Below are 21,342 nucleotides of genomic sequence, written 5' to 3' on the forward strand. Positions count from 1 at the left end.
GTCTTTCCCAAGGCTTGTCAAGTTATCATAAAAAAAAAAAAATCCTATCGTAACAACTAATGTTAATATGAATAGTTAGCCACTTTCACCAATTAATACTGCAAACAGGACACTACGAACCCACTACATGCCTTCGGCGGTCAGCCAAACTAGAGAATCCAGGAATGAGCAAAAAGACTCTTTATATTAATACAAGATCAAAATCCTCGATATATCAATCTGTTTTCAGCTACTATAAAAAGCAATACCTCGAGGAGGAAATAAACTATTACTAATTTTCAGGTCCTTTGGGCTGTGTGGCGACATGTCTGTTGATGAATAGCTTACTGATATCTTCAGTGACCACATTACTCCTGCCACAAATTGAACAGCAAATCATTAACAACAAATGCAACACTACAAATCCAGGTAGATATGAATGGTTTGGCAAGAAAGTCCAGATATTAAACAAAGGGTTCAAGGTCCATTAGGAAATGTACCAATTTCTGGCAGAATAGAATGCAAAGAAAATAGTTGGTTTGTAAAGCAAAAGAAGAAACCTTTTTGTTTTCACTTTGAAAGCACAATGTTTTGCTACTTGAGGCATAAGAACAAAGCTGTATGATCTTCAAATTCTTGTTATTAAGACCTTAATAGAAACATAAATCAAGATTTGGGCCATTTGGCTGGCAAGAACTCATTATGTATAAATTAGATGAGATACAATATGATTATATATTTTAAATGTATAAAAACATGAATTTCAAATCCACTACCAAATAGGTATCTAACAAATCCATGAATATAAGAAATAGTTACAAGTGTTACATTTATGTGTGTTCCATCACACAAATTACATTATTTTTAGAACCCAAGTTCTCAAATGCTACCTAATGTTTTTTCTCAGTGATGCTGTATGACTTCGAAAGAGAGAGACTTTCAGCTAGCAAAGTAAAATAACTTGATTTACACAATAAGCAATTTATATTTGACTCGTAGCTAAAAACTTGGTAAAAATATCATAGAGGCCCCTGTACTAGGTGTTAGATTGCATTTTGCCCCTCTACTCAAAAAATGGGCAAAATAGTCCTTGTATATTAGATAAAAAAGCAAACTGATCATTTTTGTTAAAAATTTTATCCATTTCTATTATTAAAAGCTGGCATAGCTAACAAACTAACCAAAGAGCGACACGTGTACCTCATGTTGATATATAGGATCAATTTTTAATAACAAAAATGGATGCATTTTTAACAGAAGGACCACTTACTCTTTGATCTAAGGTACATATACGAATTTACCCATTTTTTGAGTAGAGATGACAAAATGCACTCGGGCTCCTAGTGCAAGGACTTCTATGGTACTATTACCCTAAAATCTTCAGCCATGGCCTAAAGCAAAGTAGTAATTGTGATATCTAAACAAGTAATTGAGCAGAAATTTCATGTTTTGAGGTTAAAATTGTTTCTTGTTTTTCTAGGATTGAAATCTACAATCTTTTTATACATTTCCTAAACTAACTATAAACCTCCAGACACTAAACTAACCAAATCAGAGGATATTCGAACCGGCCAGCAATCTGTAAGTTGCAATACCGAGTTAGGACTCAGTCTGCATAACCTAAATCACAAATGCTACCAAAACTTGCACAAAAATTTAAGCAGATTATGAATTCAATCAAACCAAAAAAAAAAGTTTAAAAAATCGCAGAAAGGAAACAAAAGCAAAATGGAAGTATTTATACCTTCCTCTGAGTTGAGGAGGAACAAGGGAGCCACCTCCAGTATCAGGAACACTCTTGGAATGAGGTAAGGTAGCTCTCGGAAGTTTGGCCCTCCGTAGCGGCGGCGTGCTATTGCTGGAGCCTGATCCCATCATCCCCTTCGAGTCACGTTTTCGTGACAAATTGTCCGCCATCGCCGCCGCTACCACAGATGCGTGGTCGTTTCCGCTCGTTAATGGTACAGTCGGAGAGTTCAAAAGCATCGAAGCATCCGGGAGTTTCTCTAGGGTTTCTGGCTTTTGAACTGCCGACGATCCAGATTCCCTACGAATTTAATCAACTATAAGTTGCGCCAAATTAAAAAATGAAATACCTGAAAAATCAATTTAATGGTACGCTTGCTCACAAGGTTTTAGGCGGGGAAGGGGGACGCCGTGGTGGTGGAGCTGGTGGTGGTTCATGGCGTTGTTGTGGTGGTTCATGTTCAGAGTCTGAAACGTCGTCGTCTGAGGAGGAGGCATAATCTACCAGAGACATCTCGCACTCTCTTTGCCAAAATTTCTCCACAACTGGCGCTGTAACAAGATTGCCCAAAACGCAGCACTTTCGAGTTTCGACCATTAAAAAAACACTTGAAACGAGTTCCACTATACGATGTCGTTCTGGTTCACTCCACTGCTTTCTGTCTTAAATCACTTTTACAAAAAGTTAATTCTAATTCAGTTTTACCTCGATTTGCATCGGCACTATTATTAATGTAGGAGGATATTGATTCGACTATATTGAATCACATTATTCAATAAGGGGTTATGAGTAATTCTAGATATTATCTTAAAAAGAATAAATATTACAGTCAAGACCAAAATTTACCAATTAAAAAAATACAAGAACTAAATGCACAACTTATGCAAAGTACAGAGTCTAAAAGCAAAATTTGACCCTTTTACAAATTTTTAGGCTTAATTTACGACTTGACCCCTAAAATATACTAATTTTTATTTTGGTACCTAAAATTTTTTTGGGTTCCAATTTGGTATTTAAAGTAGCCAAAGTTATGGTTTTTGGCCCCTCTTTCATTAAACCTTGAAGAAAAAGTTGGGTATTGTGTCCAATGAAAAAGCACCGCTTGACATATTGTGGCCAATAAAAAAAATATCACTTGATATTTTTCTATAAAATATACCGTTAAAATATATATAAATCATAAAAAATACATGTCAATTATAAAAGTTATACAAAAATATATAAATAATCTGACTATTGGATATCTCAGAATCTTGATTCTTCTCTCCTTGTCAAGAACAAACATGTTGATTTGAATTTTTATATTCTCTTTTATCTTAAATTACAACAAATGTAATCGAAATCTTAGTAGGATTCTAACTCTTCTGGATTCACTCCGAGCAGCTGATCTTCTCAGTAGGACAATCTCTATTTAGGTTGGTACTGACATAATTGTTTGGAAACTTTAACCTAAGTGGTCTTTTTTTCAATTAAAAGTGTTTATCATTACCTTAACAAATTGAATTCACCTGTGAAAGATAATTGTCTTCCTTTGGAAAATCTGCAATGTTGCCTCCCTACTAAGGACTTGCTCATTAGGAAGGTGCCACAAATTGATAGAGAAACTCTAGAACATCTCTTTTTCCCTTGTCATTTTGCAAGAGTAATTTGATTTGGTTCCCCCTCACGAATCGACCTGAATATTTTAATTCCTCATCTATTTTTAAGTGAATTCTTTTATGGCTTAACACTAACAACGTCAATACTTAGAAATCCAAGTCTTTTATCACTCTCACTATTTGTTCCCTTTGGATCATTTGGAAAATAAAAAATGATCTCATTTAAAAAATAAAAAAAGTCAACTCTAACACTTTGAGTACCCTCCTACTTTAACCCTTCAACCCCTCCTCTCCAAAAAGCACTATCCATTGATCAATGGGACCTTCATTGGATTCTTAGTCTTGATGTCCTTAAGTCTAACGATTTCAACCTTATTGGCAGCGTGACCATTGTTTCCAGCCCTGGTGACTTGCTCTTTTTGCAAGCTAGAAGCTAGCAAACAAGAAGCCTCTCCAAACCAGGTTACTTACCCTTCGCTTCATCCTGATTATCCTAAAAGATAACGATGTCACTTGTTGTAACTTACTTACTTTTGATAAAAAAAAAACAGACATAATATCATTATTGGATGCTCCGTTATAGAATGGAAATTTCAACTAGCCTTTAACGATATCCATCAACTTGTTTAAAAAGTTTTTATTCAGCAAAGTAAATATGACAACGGACGCCGTAGGAAGGAGATTAAACAATAGGCCATCTGCTGCCTCAAAATCTATTTTTAACTTCAATTGGCCTTGACCAAAAAAAAGAAGAACAAAAAAAACTGACCCTAATCAAACATAATAGGATACAACTCTTTGTTGGTAATTTCACAAATAAGGGGGTTCCAAACTCTTGGGCTAACATTCGGGCTTGCTAAGTTAATGGGGACCTTAGCATCCACAAAGCCATCATCGCTCAACATTGGGCCTAAATTAACTTCCTTCCCAAATCAATCTACGCCAGTCCATTCTTTCGTTGATGAAATATAGGGGATATTTTTCTCAGCACTTTCAGCTTTGCATAGCTACGAACTGAATGCTAAATTTGACCGATTTAGGCTTTGGCCATTTTGCTTTTACTTGCATGAGGGCCCATCAATTTTGAGGTGAGCTAACAATGAAAAAGAATCGTTACAAAAGCTATGGTTATTAAGATCTCAAGCTTGCTAATTTTAAATTTATGTTGTTATGGAAGGAATATCGGGTTGATTAAATGGGGAAAAAAAGCGTCAGAATTGTTGATCAGACATGAATTTTTGCTAGCAGAAATCCCTTTGTTGCTTTTTGAACATACTTGCTATGATTTAAAGAAAAGCATCATTTTAAGATTGCTTACTCTTTGATCAGAAGTGCTTAGTTTTGTTGTGAAAGTGGCTGAAATTAATATACAAGTTGGAGTTGGAGAAGTCTGTTTGCCGGGAGCTGACAGACCCCTCAACCGTGCTTGGAATTGTGCCTGGGTGTCTGTGTTCTATTTTTATCCCTGGGTTTTATCTCTCAACTCCGTTGAGAACTTTCGAGGGTTCATAGAGTGAAAGTGTCTCATTTACCAAGGAAATAAGGGCATGCATTCAAACTCAATGAGAAGTTCCCACTTCGTGAATCCTTGGAGAAGTCGGGAGACAAAACTCAGAGATAAAACTAAGCAGAGACACCTTGGGCATAATACCAATCACCTTTGAGGAGTCTGTTAATTTTGGTGGACGACACTTTGAAAATTTCTACATGAATCTGACCTCCCCTAAACAAATCTAATTGCAGCATGTAAATATAGCAGTACCCTTAAATTAGATGCATGTAATGCAAGCTTTTTTTTATTATAACTCTCTGGTTGGAAACTCTCAGTTATTCTTATCGACTCATAAAGTCACCAATGGCTGTTCCAGAGTTGAGTGCCATGCAAGTAAATGTAAGTTTCTTGCAACAAAGGGAAATATAACATCAACTGGACTAAGAACCGGACCTTAGTGTTCCATGGGAACTGGAGACATTGCTTTATTAAGTGGTTGATGTTGTGTTCCAAGTGGAACTGCAAAAATATTCTTCTTTTAACCCCACTTGTGAAATGAATAAAGTTCCATGGGAACTAGAAAGATCCATTATAATCAGCGAAAGCCATTCATGTAAAGCTTGTCATAAATCATTAGTAGTTTTCATTTAGTCAATAATTAACATATGATATTTACAATATTTTAGAGGCACTGAATACTATACGCAAAATCTAAAAACATTTTTGCCTACATGCTGCCATGTTATTTCGTTTGATGTTATTGTGAGTAAGGTACTGCCTTTTGAAATATTCTTTGACCAGGGGCAAGTATTGCCAAGGGGTCATAACTCGATTTCCTCCGCACAAAAACTTCCCATCGCGAACCGAAATGAGCTTTCCATTCTCCTTGCGTCGAATAATGCGGCAGGTATTGCTTTACACCGAGACGAGCTATCTCGCAGAATTCTAAAATCCTTTTGTTCTGAATTAATATGTGGTCTAAACCATCAGTTCCTGTTGATGAAGGTACCGCAGATGAAAGGAATGCCACTAAATAGAAAACATCTTCATCTGGTGTCACAACTGATGTTCTATTATCCCACCTGTAAATTAAGATCAACAATATGATCAATAAGAAAAGAACTCATGAATGTTGATGAATTTGCTCAATTTTTGTGAAAAAAAAGAAAGTTTACTTTGATTTATTAACAGGGTAGATGAGAATGGGGCCATTGCTGGTGTCTGTAAGGATATTTCCAAAGACTTGTTGAGCAAATGTTTGGATTTTACTTCTTGGGACAAGAAGATTAAGCCATGGATGTGGAACTTCCCATAAGCCTTTCGACCGGAGTTTGATCTCGGAAATATGAACTCGGTCTAGAAACTCAATGTAAGGAACTTCCGATACAAAGAGTGTTGATGGTATATGGTTTAACTGAGATAATGAACTATGAATTTCCTGCATGGTAAAAACAGACCTATAAATATACCCCTTGTATCAGTTTCTTTGTTTCCACTGATGGTTGAAAGGGCGTCTTACCCGATTTACAACTGCGGTTTCGTCTCGATTGAAGTACTTTGCTAATTCTAGGCAAAAGAGAGTTCTTCCATCTGACTTGAATTTGCTAGCTTGCACTGGATCTTGTGGATTGAATGATGATCTCCAGTTATTTAACAGACCAGTCCTGTTTATGATCACAAATCCTTCAACATAATCAAATGTGCTTTCTCCAGATATTAATTCCTCTTGGTCCCTAATAAATGTGGCAAAATCTGTGTACAATACTCTAATCCATTTCACCTGTTAATGTCGGACAATAGTCACAACAAATGTGATTTTCAATTAAATTTAAGACTTTTTAGCTTAATGATTGATGTTTTTACCATTTCCGGTGCAGGTTCCAATGATATTCTCGCCCGTGTTATGATGCCAAACTGACCGAGTCCACCGAGAACGCCGTGAAACAGATCGCTGTTCTGTTTCCCCGAGCATGTCACCACTTCTCCTTTCCCTGAATTCAAATACAGTTAATCCTCAGTTACCATATAAGGTCCTTGAATTAATATCATTTTTTCCTTGAATTTTACTTGAAACAAACCTGTCACAACTTCCAATTGGTGAACATTACTGATCTGCGGTCCATGCCGAAAGGCCTGTCCACTGATCCCGGCATTTGACAACGTACCACCAACCGTTAAATGTAGATAATCCGTCCAAGACTTCGGTGCTAACCCATGTTTAAGCCCTTCACGCAGGATGTTTATCCATAACTCTCCACCAGAGACATCAACATAAGGTAAGTTCCCAATATGAAACTGCATTTTAAGGCCTTGGAGTGACTTCATATTGATGACAATTCCACCATGAGCTTGTGCTTGACCCTGAAGTGAGTGACCATGACCTCTAGCTGCAACTGTTAGGTCTGAACCAGGGCCCATCTGCCAAATATGCTTCACTGTGGTGGCAATATCAGAAACTGAGTTGGGGTGTAGAACAGCCAAAGGAAGGAAACTATACCTATTGCCAAAATCTTTAGCTGCATGGTGAAGTTGCTCAAAGTTGAAATGTCCATCAATGGGGAGTGTTTTTAATGAAGACAGAATGTTGGGAAAACAAAGGTTGATTTTAATGGCTATGCAGCTAAGGACTAAGATCATGAAGCTTCTCAAGAACAGCATGTTTCTTTTCATAGTTTTTTTTTTCTTGGAGATTTGTGGAATGAAGAATTTGGTGAGTTGGGTGGCTGAGTCAACTTATAATAATTTGGAATCCGTATGAAGACTGGCTTCTATGGTGGGAGAGTTATAGGATTTTCTTTCAATTTCTCCTTTTTGGGTTCTTTTGTTTTTGTAAGAGACGCCATCCCACACATAAGCCAAGTTGAAAGAGAAAAAGTCCATGGAAGTAAAGATTTTCACAAATCTTTTTATCACTTTTTACAATAGTTGCAACTACTTTACAAAATTTTAGAGTTTGGTCTTTTTTAACTTGTCACAATTTAATTCTCGTATTTTACAAAAATCGAGAGCTTAATCTAATTCTTAACACATTAAAATAAAGGGACCAACTTCTTAATTTTTATTAAATAGAGTGATGATATTTAAATTAAACATGTGGCAACCAAAATCCCAACCTTTTCAACAAAGACAAACATGAAATCTTGGCTCTTAACTTAGTGGCATTAAGTGTTCATACTAAAAATACAGTGAGTTAACAGTGATTTGTTCCAAAAGCGAAAGATATTTCAGACATGATATTGTGAACAATATGTTCCGATTTTTAATATTCATTACAATAATATTTATTATCTCTACAATCGCAATAAATACTACACGAATTCAATTTAAATTCCTGGCTAAGCTTTCTTTGATGATAGAATGTAGACATTTTGACGTATCTATTTTGAGATTTGGAGTAGGGTAAGACAGGGCCCCTAGGACACGTGAAATTCAAGTGCTTATAAGTGTGCTTTATGGTTGAAGCTGATATGATTGGTCACGTAGGGACCTCATTTGGACCGCCGTATTGCAAGGAATGAAGGAGGTGATGACAGCTTAGGGGAGACACAGAAAGGCCCCATTGGTTTATTTATTTATTATTCTTTCACTCAGCAATCTGCTGTTACTAATTGTTGTCTCAACCTAAGCCTTGGTATTGGTATCCAACAACTTTACATCTTTTAACTTATCCTCTTGTTCTTATGACTTAGATGTGCGATTAGATTTGGATTTACCAGTGGTGTATTATTGCTACTTTCGCCCCATTGTGTCATCATACTATGCACGGCTGAGAGCGGATTGGCACTTTCACCTTGCCCAAGGTATATGTGATGGACAATATCATTGTCCATTTCGATCGTATTCACTTTTACCATTTTGTTCATAAATATTATTTATGTATGTTTATTATACCTGAAATTACTTTAAAAATCTTCTACTTCTGCTATTACGGATATAAATTTGATTTGATGGAATAGGACCCTAGCTTATATAAGTGTTGAGTTCAAACTATTTTATGGCACATTAAAATCGGACCCCTACGGATTTGAGTTCATGTTTTTTAAATTAGTCAATTCATTTTCTCTCTCCTATTAAGTTTTGTAATTTTCTAAAAGAAAACATTTCAAAAATGTAAAATCGGATGGTTACTAATTGCTTAAAAAATAGATTGTATAAATAAAAGATTATTTATACAGTTTGATTTTCCTATGTCTGTAAAACCTTAGTGAGTAAATCCAATACCTTTACTCCTTAATACAATAAGTGATTCATGTTTTATCATACTCTTGATATAGCAACCTCACTTTTTTTGTATTTAAAACCCTAGATCACTCGTCTCTAAATTTCTTCCCTGAAAATTTAGGCGATAGACAAACTTGTTTATTCTCTCAATTACACTCTGAAAATACATTCCACAATGAACAAGTAAATGCTTTTAACCCCTTAGTACAAAACCCATACAAATCTCAAATATATAAGACTTTTCGAGACTTGCTAACATACTAGAGATCAATTACGATCCCATCTCTATTAAACAATAGCTAAAATAACAAAATACAATATACTAATAAAGACCGACGTAAAATGAATTGTTAGAGATATGTCTTCAATGCTATATCAATCTGTTTTCCACAATCTAAAGGATCGATTACTTGATCTAATCTAATCTAATATTTAAAATTAATTAAATTAATCTTTAAATTTAAAATTTAAAATTTAAAATTTAAAATTTTAAAAATTTTAAAAAGTCTAAATAAAAAAATTCATTTTAGAAAGATCGAATCCCTACCAACCCCTAACTACGCCCATAATATTGAAACATTTTTAAAGTATTTACCGTGAGTTCCAATTATTATAACTTTTAGATTACATATAATTTTTATTTTCAAATGAGATTCATTACATCCTCAAAGTTTAATTAACACTATTTTTTTTGCACTGTTTATTCACTTTGGAACTTTCATTAAATTTTTATTAATTTATTTTTATATTATTACAAATTATTATCATTTTGATATATCAATAATTAATGTTATATGTTCCGAAATTGAATTATGTTTGTATTATTTTCTCATGTTGTAATTATTTTTTCATATGGTTTAAATTGTGAATCTTTATAATATGTGCATTTTAATAAAATTATAATTTAATATAACGGTGAAATTACATTTTCAAATTTTTTAATTTTTAACTTTTAAATCAATTTTTAATTCCACCCTATATCAGATTAAAGTATAAAAGCCTATTTACGACCAAAAATAAAAATTTAACACTAAATATACCATTTCGAATTACATTTTAAAAGAATAGATGAATAATGCAACTAATAATATTTGTTTACTGATGGAATGTACATTGAACAAAATCTTAATCGATGGAATGGCGAAAGTGAAATAAAAAATGTACTTCTTTAAACAAAAAAAAATCCATTGATGAATCTAATTTTACAGAACCTTTTTCACAACCCGACACATGCAAACCAAACCTAATCGACCAGGTGACTCATAACCTAGCTTATAGATCTCCTTTTCTATATCTTAATCTACTTTTTATGGCACTCAATTGCCACGTTAAAAGTTGGTAATTACTTTGTCATCCAATGTGAAGTTGTGAACTACTCTTATTAGGATCAACTACTGTTGCACTCCAACATTTCGAATAACATTAGTATTATTAAGTGCCATGTATATCTTTGAGTGGCAACAAATTTGATTTTTTTTCTTTAATAGAGAGTTCAAGATATGTGGGATTTAACTCTTCTGTTATAAAAGAAAGTAATTAGGATGGAAGGATTTCAAGGATGTAATGCAAGTACAGCTGTTTATGGGCGGGTTATTTGTCTAGGTTTGAAAGCTTGTTTGAAATTTAAGGAGGTATGAGTAAAAATATTAGGCCTGAAAAATGGGCTTGGGCAATAAAATAAGGCCTGTTTAAAATATGTGTTGGGTTCGGATTTGAATAGTCAAGGCCCGAGCTTGGCCCAACCCGTTTTAAGTTTATAATACTTTATATTATGTTATTTTTATACCTTATGTAATTTAGAACACATTAAAAAAATAAACCTATACTAAATATATAATACTACTCTAATGTAAACATTAAAATAATGTTAAGATGACCATATAAAACATTTCAATAAATAAAAAATGTATAAAATTATTAAATATAAAATAAAATAAAATTAAAAATTAAAAAATAATATGAGCGGACTTAAAAGGGCTTGGGTTAGTCTTTTGCAAGTATGGGCGGGTTCGAGCAAAATTTTAGGCCCAGATTTCGGGCCGGGTCGAGCTTGAGCAAGTATAAAGTATGTTAATATCATGCTTAGACACAACCCAAACCCAGCTTGACCCGACTCATGAGCACCTCTAAATGCAAGGGATGATTTAAGTAAATTTGATTTTTTATTTATTTGTAAAAGGATAATCTATTAGAGCTCTATTGAAGACTGCATTTAAGGAGCTTTCATCTTTAATGTTATGTGTCGTGAGAAAGCACTATATGTTCAACTAGGAACTTGTTATAAAACCTTTGAAGATATTATTTTACTCTCGACGAGTTAATCAAAACCTTTAGTAGGAAAAGTTGAGTGTTTAAAAGAGCTCACTAAGAGATTGCAACACTAAGTTTGTAATAATCCTTGGATCGCTCGAGTTCTGAGAAATTGAATATTAGTTTCTTATGTATATCATCATCAAAAGAAGGTAGAACAATGTGTTATTATTGTTGGTCATATTAGACTAAAATGCTACAAGTTCCTTAATAATTTTAGATGGGGTTACAATGTTTCTCAAGCTATTTCAAGAAAGCAACCAACAAGGAAGACACATCAATGAAATCATGTTGGGTAAATAAAGATCAGAAATGTTGTACTAGTTGCACATTCTTCTCTAAAGGCCACTATTGACAATGTGTGGTCTTTTGATAGTGGATGTTCTAGAATAAATCAACTCGAAATATTCTAAAACATTTCCATAGAAAAAATGAAGGTAGGGTATTATTCGGTGATATAAAAAAGAAAAAAAATTCTTGAAAAAGGCATCCTCAATATTGAAGACTGCTTAAATTGAAAAACAAATTTCCTTGTAGAAGGTGTAAAGACTAATTTTCTTGTAGAAGGTGTAAAGATAAACTTGATTAGTATTAGTATTGTGTGATCAAGGTTTGCATGTTAAGTTTTTTAAAGAGGTATTTTAAGTTTTGGATCAATCCAATAAACATATCATGTAAAGGACTAGAACATTCGATAACTAATACAAACTTATTAACATGATCAAGTTTCACAAAGATACTATTAATGATCTTGAAATATTATATCAATGAGATACTCTTAATGATCTTGAAATATTGTATCAATGACTATGACATGTCAATTACAAAAGCCTTAAGAAGATTGTTAGATATATTGCATTTTAGGGATTAACAATATTTTATGGAACTGTGCCTAAAACTTTAGGACTATTTGATAAGCAAACAACGTCGAGTTTTTCACAAGATGATGACACATATTAATAAAGCAAGTCCCTTGGAGCTATTTCATATGAATCTTGTGAGACATATGCAAACATAGAGCCTTGGTATTAAAAGGCATGTTTTTGTTTATGTTGATGATTTCTCACATTTTACTTGGGTTGAATGTTTGAAGGAGAATCAAAAGATTTTTGTGTATTCAAAAAGCTCTATGTAAGACCAATGAATTAGAAAGATCGGAGGACTGGTAAAATGCTCATAATTGGGAGTGATCAGTGGAATTATAGCTCAAATAAAGAGTTAATAATATCTTCTCAAAGGTATTGTATGGGTTATGAAAATGGAAAATGGTCATGGGCCATTTGTTTAGGACAAATGATTTAGTCATTATTGGTATAAGTAATGTTAATTTTCATCATTGAAGATACAATGAAACCTAAAGATAAAAGTGATTAAACTAGGTGAATGAATATAACTTTGAGTGATTACATATATCTTATAAGGGTAACATGCCTATGACAATGTCATTTGATTAAGGCTTTCAAATATAGTTTTCTTTATGGTATATAATTGGAAGTTCAGTCATGGTACTTTTAGTGGCTTGACTACATTGTCTAACTAATAATGTAATTAATAGATTAAGAGTCAAAACTTAATTACATGTTATTTAGTCCAAATTATATATGTCCAAATAGTCCCTCTTGTTGCTACCTTAAGCTGCTTATTTGCTTAACACAAGTGCAATGGAAGTGCTAAACTATAGTGGCCACTATGGCTTGATACTATGAAACTGTGCAAACAAAATAACAGAAAACAAAGGATTTGTTTATGCAGTTTGGTTTCCCTACGTTTGTGGATCCTAGCTCAGTGAGAAATTCTACTATCCTTAGTCAACAATACAACAAGTGACTCACACCCTATCACTCTCCAAGTATAAATACCTTACCTTGTACCTAAAGACTAGAACTTTCACCTCCAAATCCTCACCTTGAGAACTTGGGTAGTAAACACTCTAAAAATATTTAAAATACAACTTTTTCACTCCCTCACAAAAACTGTAACACCCTATACCTGACCCGATCACCGGGTCCAAGCTACGGGATGCCACACTTGTTGTCAGAGCAATAATGATTCAATTTACCCTTTTATATATGCTATTAAAATATTATTAAATCTCAATATGATTTTCCATCATTTCCAGGTCTTATACGTGCTTACAGAAGCTATTTTGCTACCCGAGTTTAAATTAGGACCAAATTTGAATATCTCAAAATCTCGAGTTGATGTCATAACTTTGAGGGTTCCTTGTCGCGATGCAACATACTGACTTGGTCTCGTCGTGAAAATAAGTGTTTGACATCACGACATGACCGTCTGTTTGCAAATGATTCAAATTGTACCAATTCAAAATGGCCTAACCAATTGGCCAAGTTTAGTTTCAACCTGTTCACGTTTTTCCCTACCTTATATACTACCTTAAATGTTTCATCTCAACCAATTCATCAAATTGGCCATTCAATTAAAAAACTAACCTTAACATAAAATTCAATTTCTATCATTTGAGTCATTTAACCAAATATGTTATATACATATGCTCAATTGTTACCATTAATCAACATTTACACATATACTTCATTCAAAATGTCATTCAATACTTGATTACCTATGTCAATTTCTGCCTTTGTAACCATTTGACCAATTTACATCAATTATCTCATTTAATATAACATATACCTATTGAGATCATCTCAATCTTCAACCATCACAAAACATAACCAATTTACCATATCAAGTTAGCCATTCTGACTTAAATATCAACTTAATGATATGTGATATACATAAATGACTCAAACCTAGGTACATGCCACATACCAAAACGAAAGGAACTGTACAAACATTGTGGAGTTCAGGGTCGCTGGTTGTATGTTGGAATCACTTCTTGAAACCTCAAAATATACTTGTACTTGCGCACGGAATAAACAAACCGTATGTTGAGTGATAATGCTTAGTGGTACTTTCATGATTCAAGATAACATGATATTAGCACAAGCAATTGATCATAATAAGTACAACACAATATCTACCCAATTTATATCCCTACTATGCCAAGAAATGCCATTATCAATTACATATAAGAGTATACATATGATAATTAGCAAATCAATCCATTCATCATTGCAATAGAATTTACCAGTTCATTCTATTTGTCAAATGTCATACTTTATATCATTTAAACCTTCCATACCATTTATGAACTGACATATATACCTTTAACATTAAGTCATTCAATTCCATGATCAATAAACATCATTTAACCATTTAGCTTTCATAATGAATTCAACATCTATACACACATGCCATTTACATTAAGTCATCCTAATAGGTTAGACATACTCACACATTATAAATAACATTACTTGATACTAAAGTAATTTCATGCTACATATTATGTTATAAGTGTATACCATTTCATACTCCATACATTTTCAAACTTTTCCATTTCAATTATAATATATATTGCCCAATGGAACTCTAGTAAAATAGATTCAGATACGCGGGTTAACTAAGTTGCTCACACAAGTTGAAATGGCACCAGGTTGTCTGTCTGGGCTAAACTTATGTTACATATAACCCGAGAATCTGCAACATATGCTTGATCTCATTATAACATGTAAAATCTCTGATCAAGTGCATGTATAACCCTATTGACATGCTAATTGTATCCTAAGCTTTTACTAAGTTCACATGGACATTGATCACATATATTTCAATATCATACATGTAATCATCCTTACTCACCTGTCATACCTAGTGTTTGATCACATTTGCTTTTTTTGTACCTTGAACATTGTTCTATCACATGTCAAACATTTATCTCATTTCATTCAATTTAATCTAATTCTTATATATATAATTTCATATTCAATTTTATTTTTGCAATATTATACATATATAATTTCTTTAACATATGCACAACCGTAACCCAATTCATCATCAAATCACATGTATTACATGCCATACAACATATTTTTATCCATTTACCATATCACATAACATAATTTAAGTAATTCATGTAATTTTTCATTTTATTTAGTTTAGCCCTTTATTTCGATATCCCATATCAACCTCAATCAAAACAGTTCATACTAACACCATATGCTCACCTTAATGATCAATCAAGCAATTGATATTTATATGCAAGTAATTAAATCTATCCTGAATCATAAAAGTACAAATCTATATCTCGCGTCACTTGTCTACTATAACTACATACAATAATACAATGGATAAAAATTATCAATTTTGATCCATTTCACACTTATATACAAAGCCACGCATATTTTTTACTTTATTCAATTTAGTCCCTCAATTCGGGATAAACATATCTTTTGATTCCTAGCTTTAGATTAAAATCCGATTTCATATATTTTCATTAGGGACCTTATAATTTCTAATTCTAACCAAATTTCATGACATGTTATATATTTATTCAATTTGGTCTCTAATGTAACAATGTTAACAAACATGCTAAATTAACTTTACAATCTAGTCTTTTTCATAATCTAAGCTTAAAACCTATCAATTTCAAGCCTAATTTATCAAATAATCAATAATGGTAACTTTTTAAAAGTTTAACAGTTTATCAATTTGGTATATGCGCTAGCTAAATCAAGCTCCCATGATCATAAATCTATAAAATTACAAGAAAATGGCTTGAAATTCATACCTAAATCAATGGCTGAATGTTTTAAATGTTTGGAGAGTTTTTTCTTCTCAATGGGCGGTGAAGAAACAAGAAAATGAAGAAGAGATGTTGTTTTTCCGCTATCTCCTTAATTTATATTTAGTTTAGTTATTAATTAATCTTAGTAAATTAACTTAGTTAATCTAATCTATCTATTAACCATACTTAATGGAGATTGACATCATCATCCATTAACCTTTACTTTATAATGGTTTATTAACCCTTTTGGCCCTTTGGTTAATTGCCATATAAGTCCTCAAGCCTTTAATTAATTAAAACTATATAGTGATTAAACTTTTATAATTTGGACCTTGAGCCTTAATTAATTAATTTCTCGATTAAATTACTTAATCAAACTTTAATATATTTTCATAATAACTCTATAAATATTTTTATTTAATATTTATGGACTCGGTTTACGAAAATAAGGTTCCAAAATTGTACTTTTCGGCACCACTAAATTTTGGGTCGTTACAAAAACAACACCTCAATAAATAGATTCAAGTGCTCTCAATAATCTCTTACAAAACCTAGACAAGCCTTAAAATATATATTCAATTCGAGTTGCTAACATAGAATCTAAGTGAACAAAGTAACTCATTGAATATATCTATTACAATCACAATAATCAAAGTACAATCAATTGAAGATCTAATTTCCAAAACAACTACATAGTCTTCATCGATCCTCCATGTTTCAAGGGATGATTTGGTTCACTTGAATCCAATCCAACCTTCAAATGTCAAGGATTGATTTTTCATAGAAGGATCATAGTATCTTCAATAAAACAACACATAACTAGGTAGACAGAGGATGTCATAAGGACCCCTAAGAGAGAATAGCCCAAGGTACTAGGCCTCTTGCTTGTTGCATTGGTAAGGCCATATTTGGCTAGGGGAAGTTGAGATAAGGGTGAAATATTCTCCTTTAGCCATTAATCATGTGTCTTAAATTGATTGAGACTCTTCTGTTTTGATTGTTTTCAGACTCTCTTTTGCATATTTTCTCTCTACAAATATGTATGTTGTTCGACCACATAAATCATTCCTATACCTTACTGATACTCAACCAAAATTTAGGGAGATTAATTTGTTCAATTTTTCTATTTGTGTAAATAAATTTTAAATTTTTTGAGTTCTTGTTTCTAGATTACGAAAAGATTTAATTGCTATTTTTCTAAGCAATAATAATACGAGATATAGTGTTTTAAAGGTGAAAACGATTCCTCAAGTATTCAATAGCTTGAGAATAGTGGAGAATATTGTTCAATTGAAAGTTTAGCGTGGTCAAAAATATGTTGGATTGATGTGTGGAAAACCCGAAGACTTCCCTTAGAGATCCTTATGACATCCTTTGTCTACTTGCCACATTGGTCATATTTGTACGCATGCATTATGATTAATCAGATTTATTGCTATAGACATCTGAGTTAATCTTGTTTATAAAAAAGTTTAAAATCATGTTGTGTTATTAGTTTATTTTTTCATTAGTGGGTTTGATAATGTCGATTTTTAGTCACCACCTTTGCGGGTTCAATGGCTTTTATAGTAGGGTAAAGCCTTTGTGCTATTATTATTAATTGTTTCATAAAGCCAAGGTTCTTAACCTTCTTGTTTAATAAAAAAAATTCTAACAACGCTATGAATAATAATACAAGCATTGAATGTTAAACAAAGTGTTGCAATAATTCAAACAACACCATGAATAATAATATAAGCTTCATGTCTATGTTGGCAAGTTTGACTTGTATTTATCTTAGTTATAGTATTTTAGTGGCAACAAATTTAAGATTTTTCTGTAATGTGAAACTATATATTATAGAGTTCACAATTTGTGGGATTTGAAATTTCCTATTATAAAGGAATTCGATCAAGATGATTGAAGGGATTGATGACGTAATGTAAGGGATGATTTGAGTTAATCTAATCCTTATTCTCAAAAGGATGATCTATTGAAGCTCCATTGAAGACTATATTTAAGAAGCTTTCATCTTTAATGTTATTCATTGAGAGGGAGCATTATATGTTCAACTAAGAACTTGTTATTAGTGTTTCAAAGAGTTCAATGAGAGACTGCAATACTAAGGCCATAATAATCTTTGGATCAGTTAAATTGTAATTAAAGGTTGTAGGCTGTCGAGACCTACAAAAATAAAACCTACTTGAAAATATGAGATTAGTAGAAACCAGAAAGCAGAAAGCAAAAAGTAAAAAGTAAAAAGTAGAAAGCGGGATCAAACAAGTAAAGTAAATAAAAGGGGGATTTTTATAACATCAAAAGCTAAATTTAAATTAAAAACTAAGACGAAGAAAGTAATAATTAAAGGTTTTAGAAAATCAATAGGAAGAATCTCTAGAAAATGGTAAAATTTCTGTGTGATTTATGGATTCGATCATCGACGTAAGGACATCTTCAATGCTTTTAATAAATTAGTTCTAGTTGTTGACTCAATGTTGGACAACCAATCTCTCCTTACTTGTTCGGTAACCAAGAGACAACTCATTTGAAATTACTTCCCTAATCGATAAATAACCTTGTAACTTAGTGCCCAAGATATAACTTACCAACAACATTAAGAAAGAGAGGGACCTAATTTTAACCAAGAAACACACCTTATTAGGGTTTATTTAAGCTAGATCACCCATCCACACCATATAATCGTACACTATGATATAAACAATTTATGTAGTTTCTCACTAGTATTAGAATGAATCAAACAATTATGGATTTAGTTATTCTAGTTGACACAAATATCATTCTAAGCTATCAAATATTGGCCACCTATTTGACAAACCTAAAAAATTGTAATTAAAACAAAAGATGCACGGATACTAATGAACAAATAAGAATTAAAACGAAAATTCAGTCACACGAATTTATCAAATCAAACTTTGATTAACCTTCGACTAGAAAAGGGAGTTTAGAAAGCCATCAAGTTGAGAGAATGCAATAAACAAGAAAATAGTTATCAAGTCAGAAAACGACCGAAAGGTCTTAACTCCCTCTAAAAATATAGTATTTATATTATCTATTCGACGTAAATTAGGTTATATAAACTTGCTTTAAGACATAAACTCTAGAAGGACCAAAACACCTTGAAAACTCAATCGAAACACTGAGGATTTCATTAAATCAACAGAGTTGGTGTTGGGGCACCAAGCTGTAGCATAGGGGCACACGAATAATGGGTTAAGACCAGCACGAGCTAATCGTGCACTAGGGCATGCTGGTGGTGTTGGTGCGCCAATTCTTGCGCCCAAAGGTGTCAGGGCATGGCACTAGGGTGCCATACTCACCCAATTTTCTTTGTTTTAGCTGCACCTTACCTTAATCATCTTGGTTCCTTGTTTCAGCCTCTAATAGACTTCAAGCTCGACTTTCAAGCTTCCACAAGCTTGGTTTAAATCTGAGAACACCTAATTAAATATTAATTATCAAAATCTTATAAAAATAAAGCTTAATAAACTAAAAAGACAATTAAGCGAAATGAAGCACAAAATATGCAAAGCAAGTTAAAATGCGACATTTCACTTAAGAACCAAGCAAAATGTTAAACATAGAGGCCTAAATATAAGAAATATAGACACTTAATTATCAGTTACACCTCGATAGTTGATTCATTATATGGAAAAAACTCGCAAACAAACGTAAGTAATTTATGAAATCGCGTAAACATATTCTTTGATGTTTTGTGATTATGTTCCTTACTTGTTACACCTTTTAAATAAATTGTTCCAACAATTCAAACAACATTGTGTGATAAACACCCAACAATCACATATTTTAAATTCCATTACTAGAAGGTGCATTAGCTAAGAATCTCACATCTTCTTATTTTAGTTGAAAACGACCTTACCACAAATTATAAAGAAAGGAAAGATATTCATAACCTCTTCTCTATTCTCAATAATACTATATATTTATATAAGAATTTCAATAAAAGGTGACATGATGGAACATGCTTAAAGCATCAACTTTGCACATGTTGGACAAATCAATCCTAATTTGGAATCTAGTTATGATGTTGATTATTATTATAGTTATATAGAGATACAAAGATGATGAAATTTTGATTAGATCTTGCACTCACTTATGGTCTGCCCTTAAGTGTGAAAGTGTGACCTAGATGTAACAAATATAGTTCTCTAATCTCTCATATATATAATTATATGTGTGGAGAAAAACCTAATCTTGAGTACTTGCATACATACATACATACATATATACTTTCTAAAAGGAGACCGACCACTCACAAATTTATTAGCTTAACCTAATGATTTTGTGGGACAAGAGAATTAATGTATAATAATATAATATATATACCATACTGCACATGCATGTTGAAGTCCCTATACGTGGGCCACTCTTGTCCATCAGATGCTCTATATTTGTGGAATGCAAAGCCAAACAATATTGAACTTTAGCGTTGTCATCAAAGAATCGAAGGGACGGCCAAGGTGGGCTCCCATTGCATCCCAAAATATCAATGACACGATCGTCGACACATCAGCACCATCTTTTTTTCTTTTGTTTTTTGGATAAGTGTGTCAGCAGCACCATGTCGATCATATTCCATTGGGTAATATGAGATCGAGGATTGGCTAATCAACTTTCAACATTTTTACGCAACATTATTTGATGGGTAACATTAAAAAATTTAAAATAAATTATACAAATAATTACTTAATTTCAAAAAAAAATAAATTCAGACACTTAAACCAAAATATGATCGACATGACATTCCTACTATTTTTTTTTTAAAGTTTCACCTTTGATATTAGTATCCACCTCATTTTTTTGCGTTCAAATAATTTATTTTCATTTTTCATATTCTTATAACTCTCATCTCCCTTGATTTTCACCCTCCAACACAACCCCCCACTTTGCACCACCCTCAGCCCATTCTGTAAATAATTTATTGTTTATAGTTCTCAATTTAGTCATTACTCTTTAAAATTTTATAAAAAAATTAAATTTTTTTCATATTTTTAATAAAAACATAAAATTAATAAAATAGTATTGCCGAAACCATTTTTATTTTAAAAAATGGGGTCGACTTTTAAAACGAAAATAGAGTCGCCACCAATCTTTTTTCGAGGTGTAATCGGGTCACCTTGAGATTAATCATTTTAATAAAATATTTTGATTTATTAAAATAATGATTTTGGTCTACAAAATTCGAGAAAACGGGCTTGGGAGTCGGTTACGCACGAGGAAGGATTAGCACCCTCGTAACGCCCAAAAATTGGTACCTAATTGATTAATTAACGTCCTAATGTTGAAATTTTGAAAAGATTTTAAAATACGATCCTATTTAAAAACCTGAATAAAT

General features: G+C 32.5%; 2 protein-coding genes across 2 annotated transcripts; both read right to left on the reverse strand.

Moving 5' to 3' along the window:
- Window positions 1-165: 165 nt before the first annotated feature.
- On the reverse strand, window positions 166-2,311 carry LOC105782148 (uncharacterized). Its single transcript, XM_012606674.2, has 3 exons — window positions 2,109-2,311; window positions 1,724-2,026; window positions 166-353 (listed from the first exon to the last, which is right to left on the reverse strand). Exons 1-3 carry the CDS (start codon window positions 2,237-2,239, stop codon window positions 272-274), a joined length of 516 nt encoding a protein of 171 aa, XP_012462128.1. The 5' UTR covers window positions 2,240-2,311; the 3' UTR covers window positions 166-271.
- A 3,119-nt stretch (window positions 2,312-5,430) lies between these two features.
- On the reverse strand, window positions 5,431-7,645 carry LOC105784502 (cytokinin dehydrogenase 6). The gene is made up of 5 exons (XM_012610401.2): window positions 6,895-7,645; window positions 6,680-6,807; window positions 6,336-6,596; window positions 5,992-6,254; window positions 5,431-5,898 (listed from the first exon to the last, which is right to left on the reverse strand). Exons 1-5 carry the CDS (start codon window positions 7,484-7,486, stop codon window positions 5,574-5,576), a joined length of 1,569 nt encoding a protein of 522 aa, XP_012465855.1. The 5' UTR covers window positions 7,487-7,645; the 3' UTR covers window positions 5,431-5,573.
- Window positions 7,646-21,342: the final 13,697 nt, after the last annotated feature.

This window comes from Gossypium raimondii, chromosome 13 (genome assembly GCF_025698545.1).
Source record: "Gossypium raimondii isolate GPD5lz chromosome 13, ASM2569854v1, whole genome shotgun sequence".
Lineage (NCBI taxonomy): Eukaryota > Viridiplantae > Streptophyta > Magnoliopsida > Malvales > Malvaceae > Gossypium > Gossypium raimondii.

Excerpts from the sequence above, each read along its gene's own strand:
- LOC105784502 (XM_012610401.2), bottom strand. The coding sequence starts at position 7,486 with ATGAAAAGAAACATGCTGTTCTTGAGAAGCTTCATGATCTTAGTCCTT. Across the intron at positions 6,255-6,335 it reads AAACCGCAGTTGTAAATCGG|GAAATTCATAGTTCATTATC; the intron begins GTAAGACGCCCT and ends TTTACCATGCAG. Across the intron at positions 5,899-5,991 it reads TACCCTGTTAATAAATCAAA|GTGGGATAATAGAACATCAG; the intron begins GTAAACTTTCTT and ends CTTAATTTACAG.
- LOC105782148 (XM_012606674.2), bottom strand. The coding sequence starts at position 2,239 with ATGTCTCTGGTAGATTATGCCTCCTCCTCAGACGACGACGTTTCAGAC. Across the intron at positions 2,027-2,108 it reads CCTTCCCCGCCTAAAACCTT|GGAATCTGGATCGTCGGCAG; the intron begins GTGAGCAAGCGT and ends TTAAATTCGTAG. Across the intron at positions 354-1,723 it reads CCTCCTCAACTCAGAGGAAG|GAGTAATGTGGTCACTGAAG; the intron begins GTATAAATACTT and ends AATTTGTGGCAG.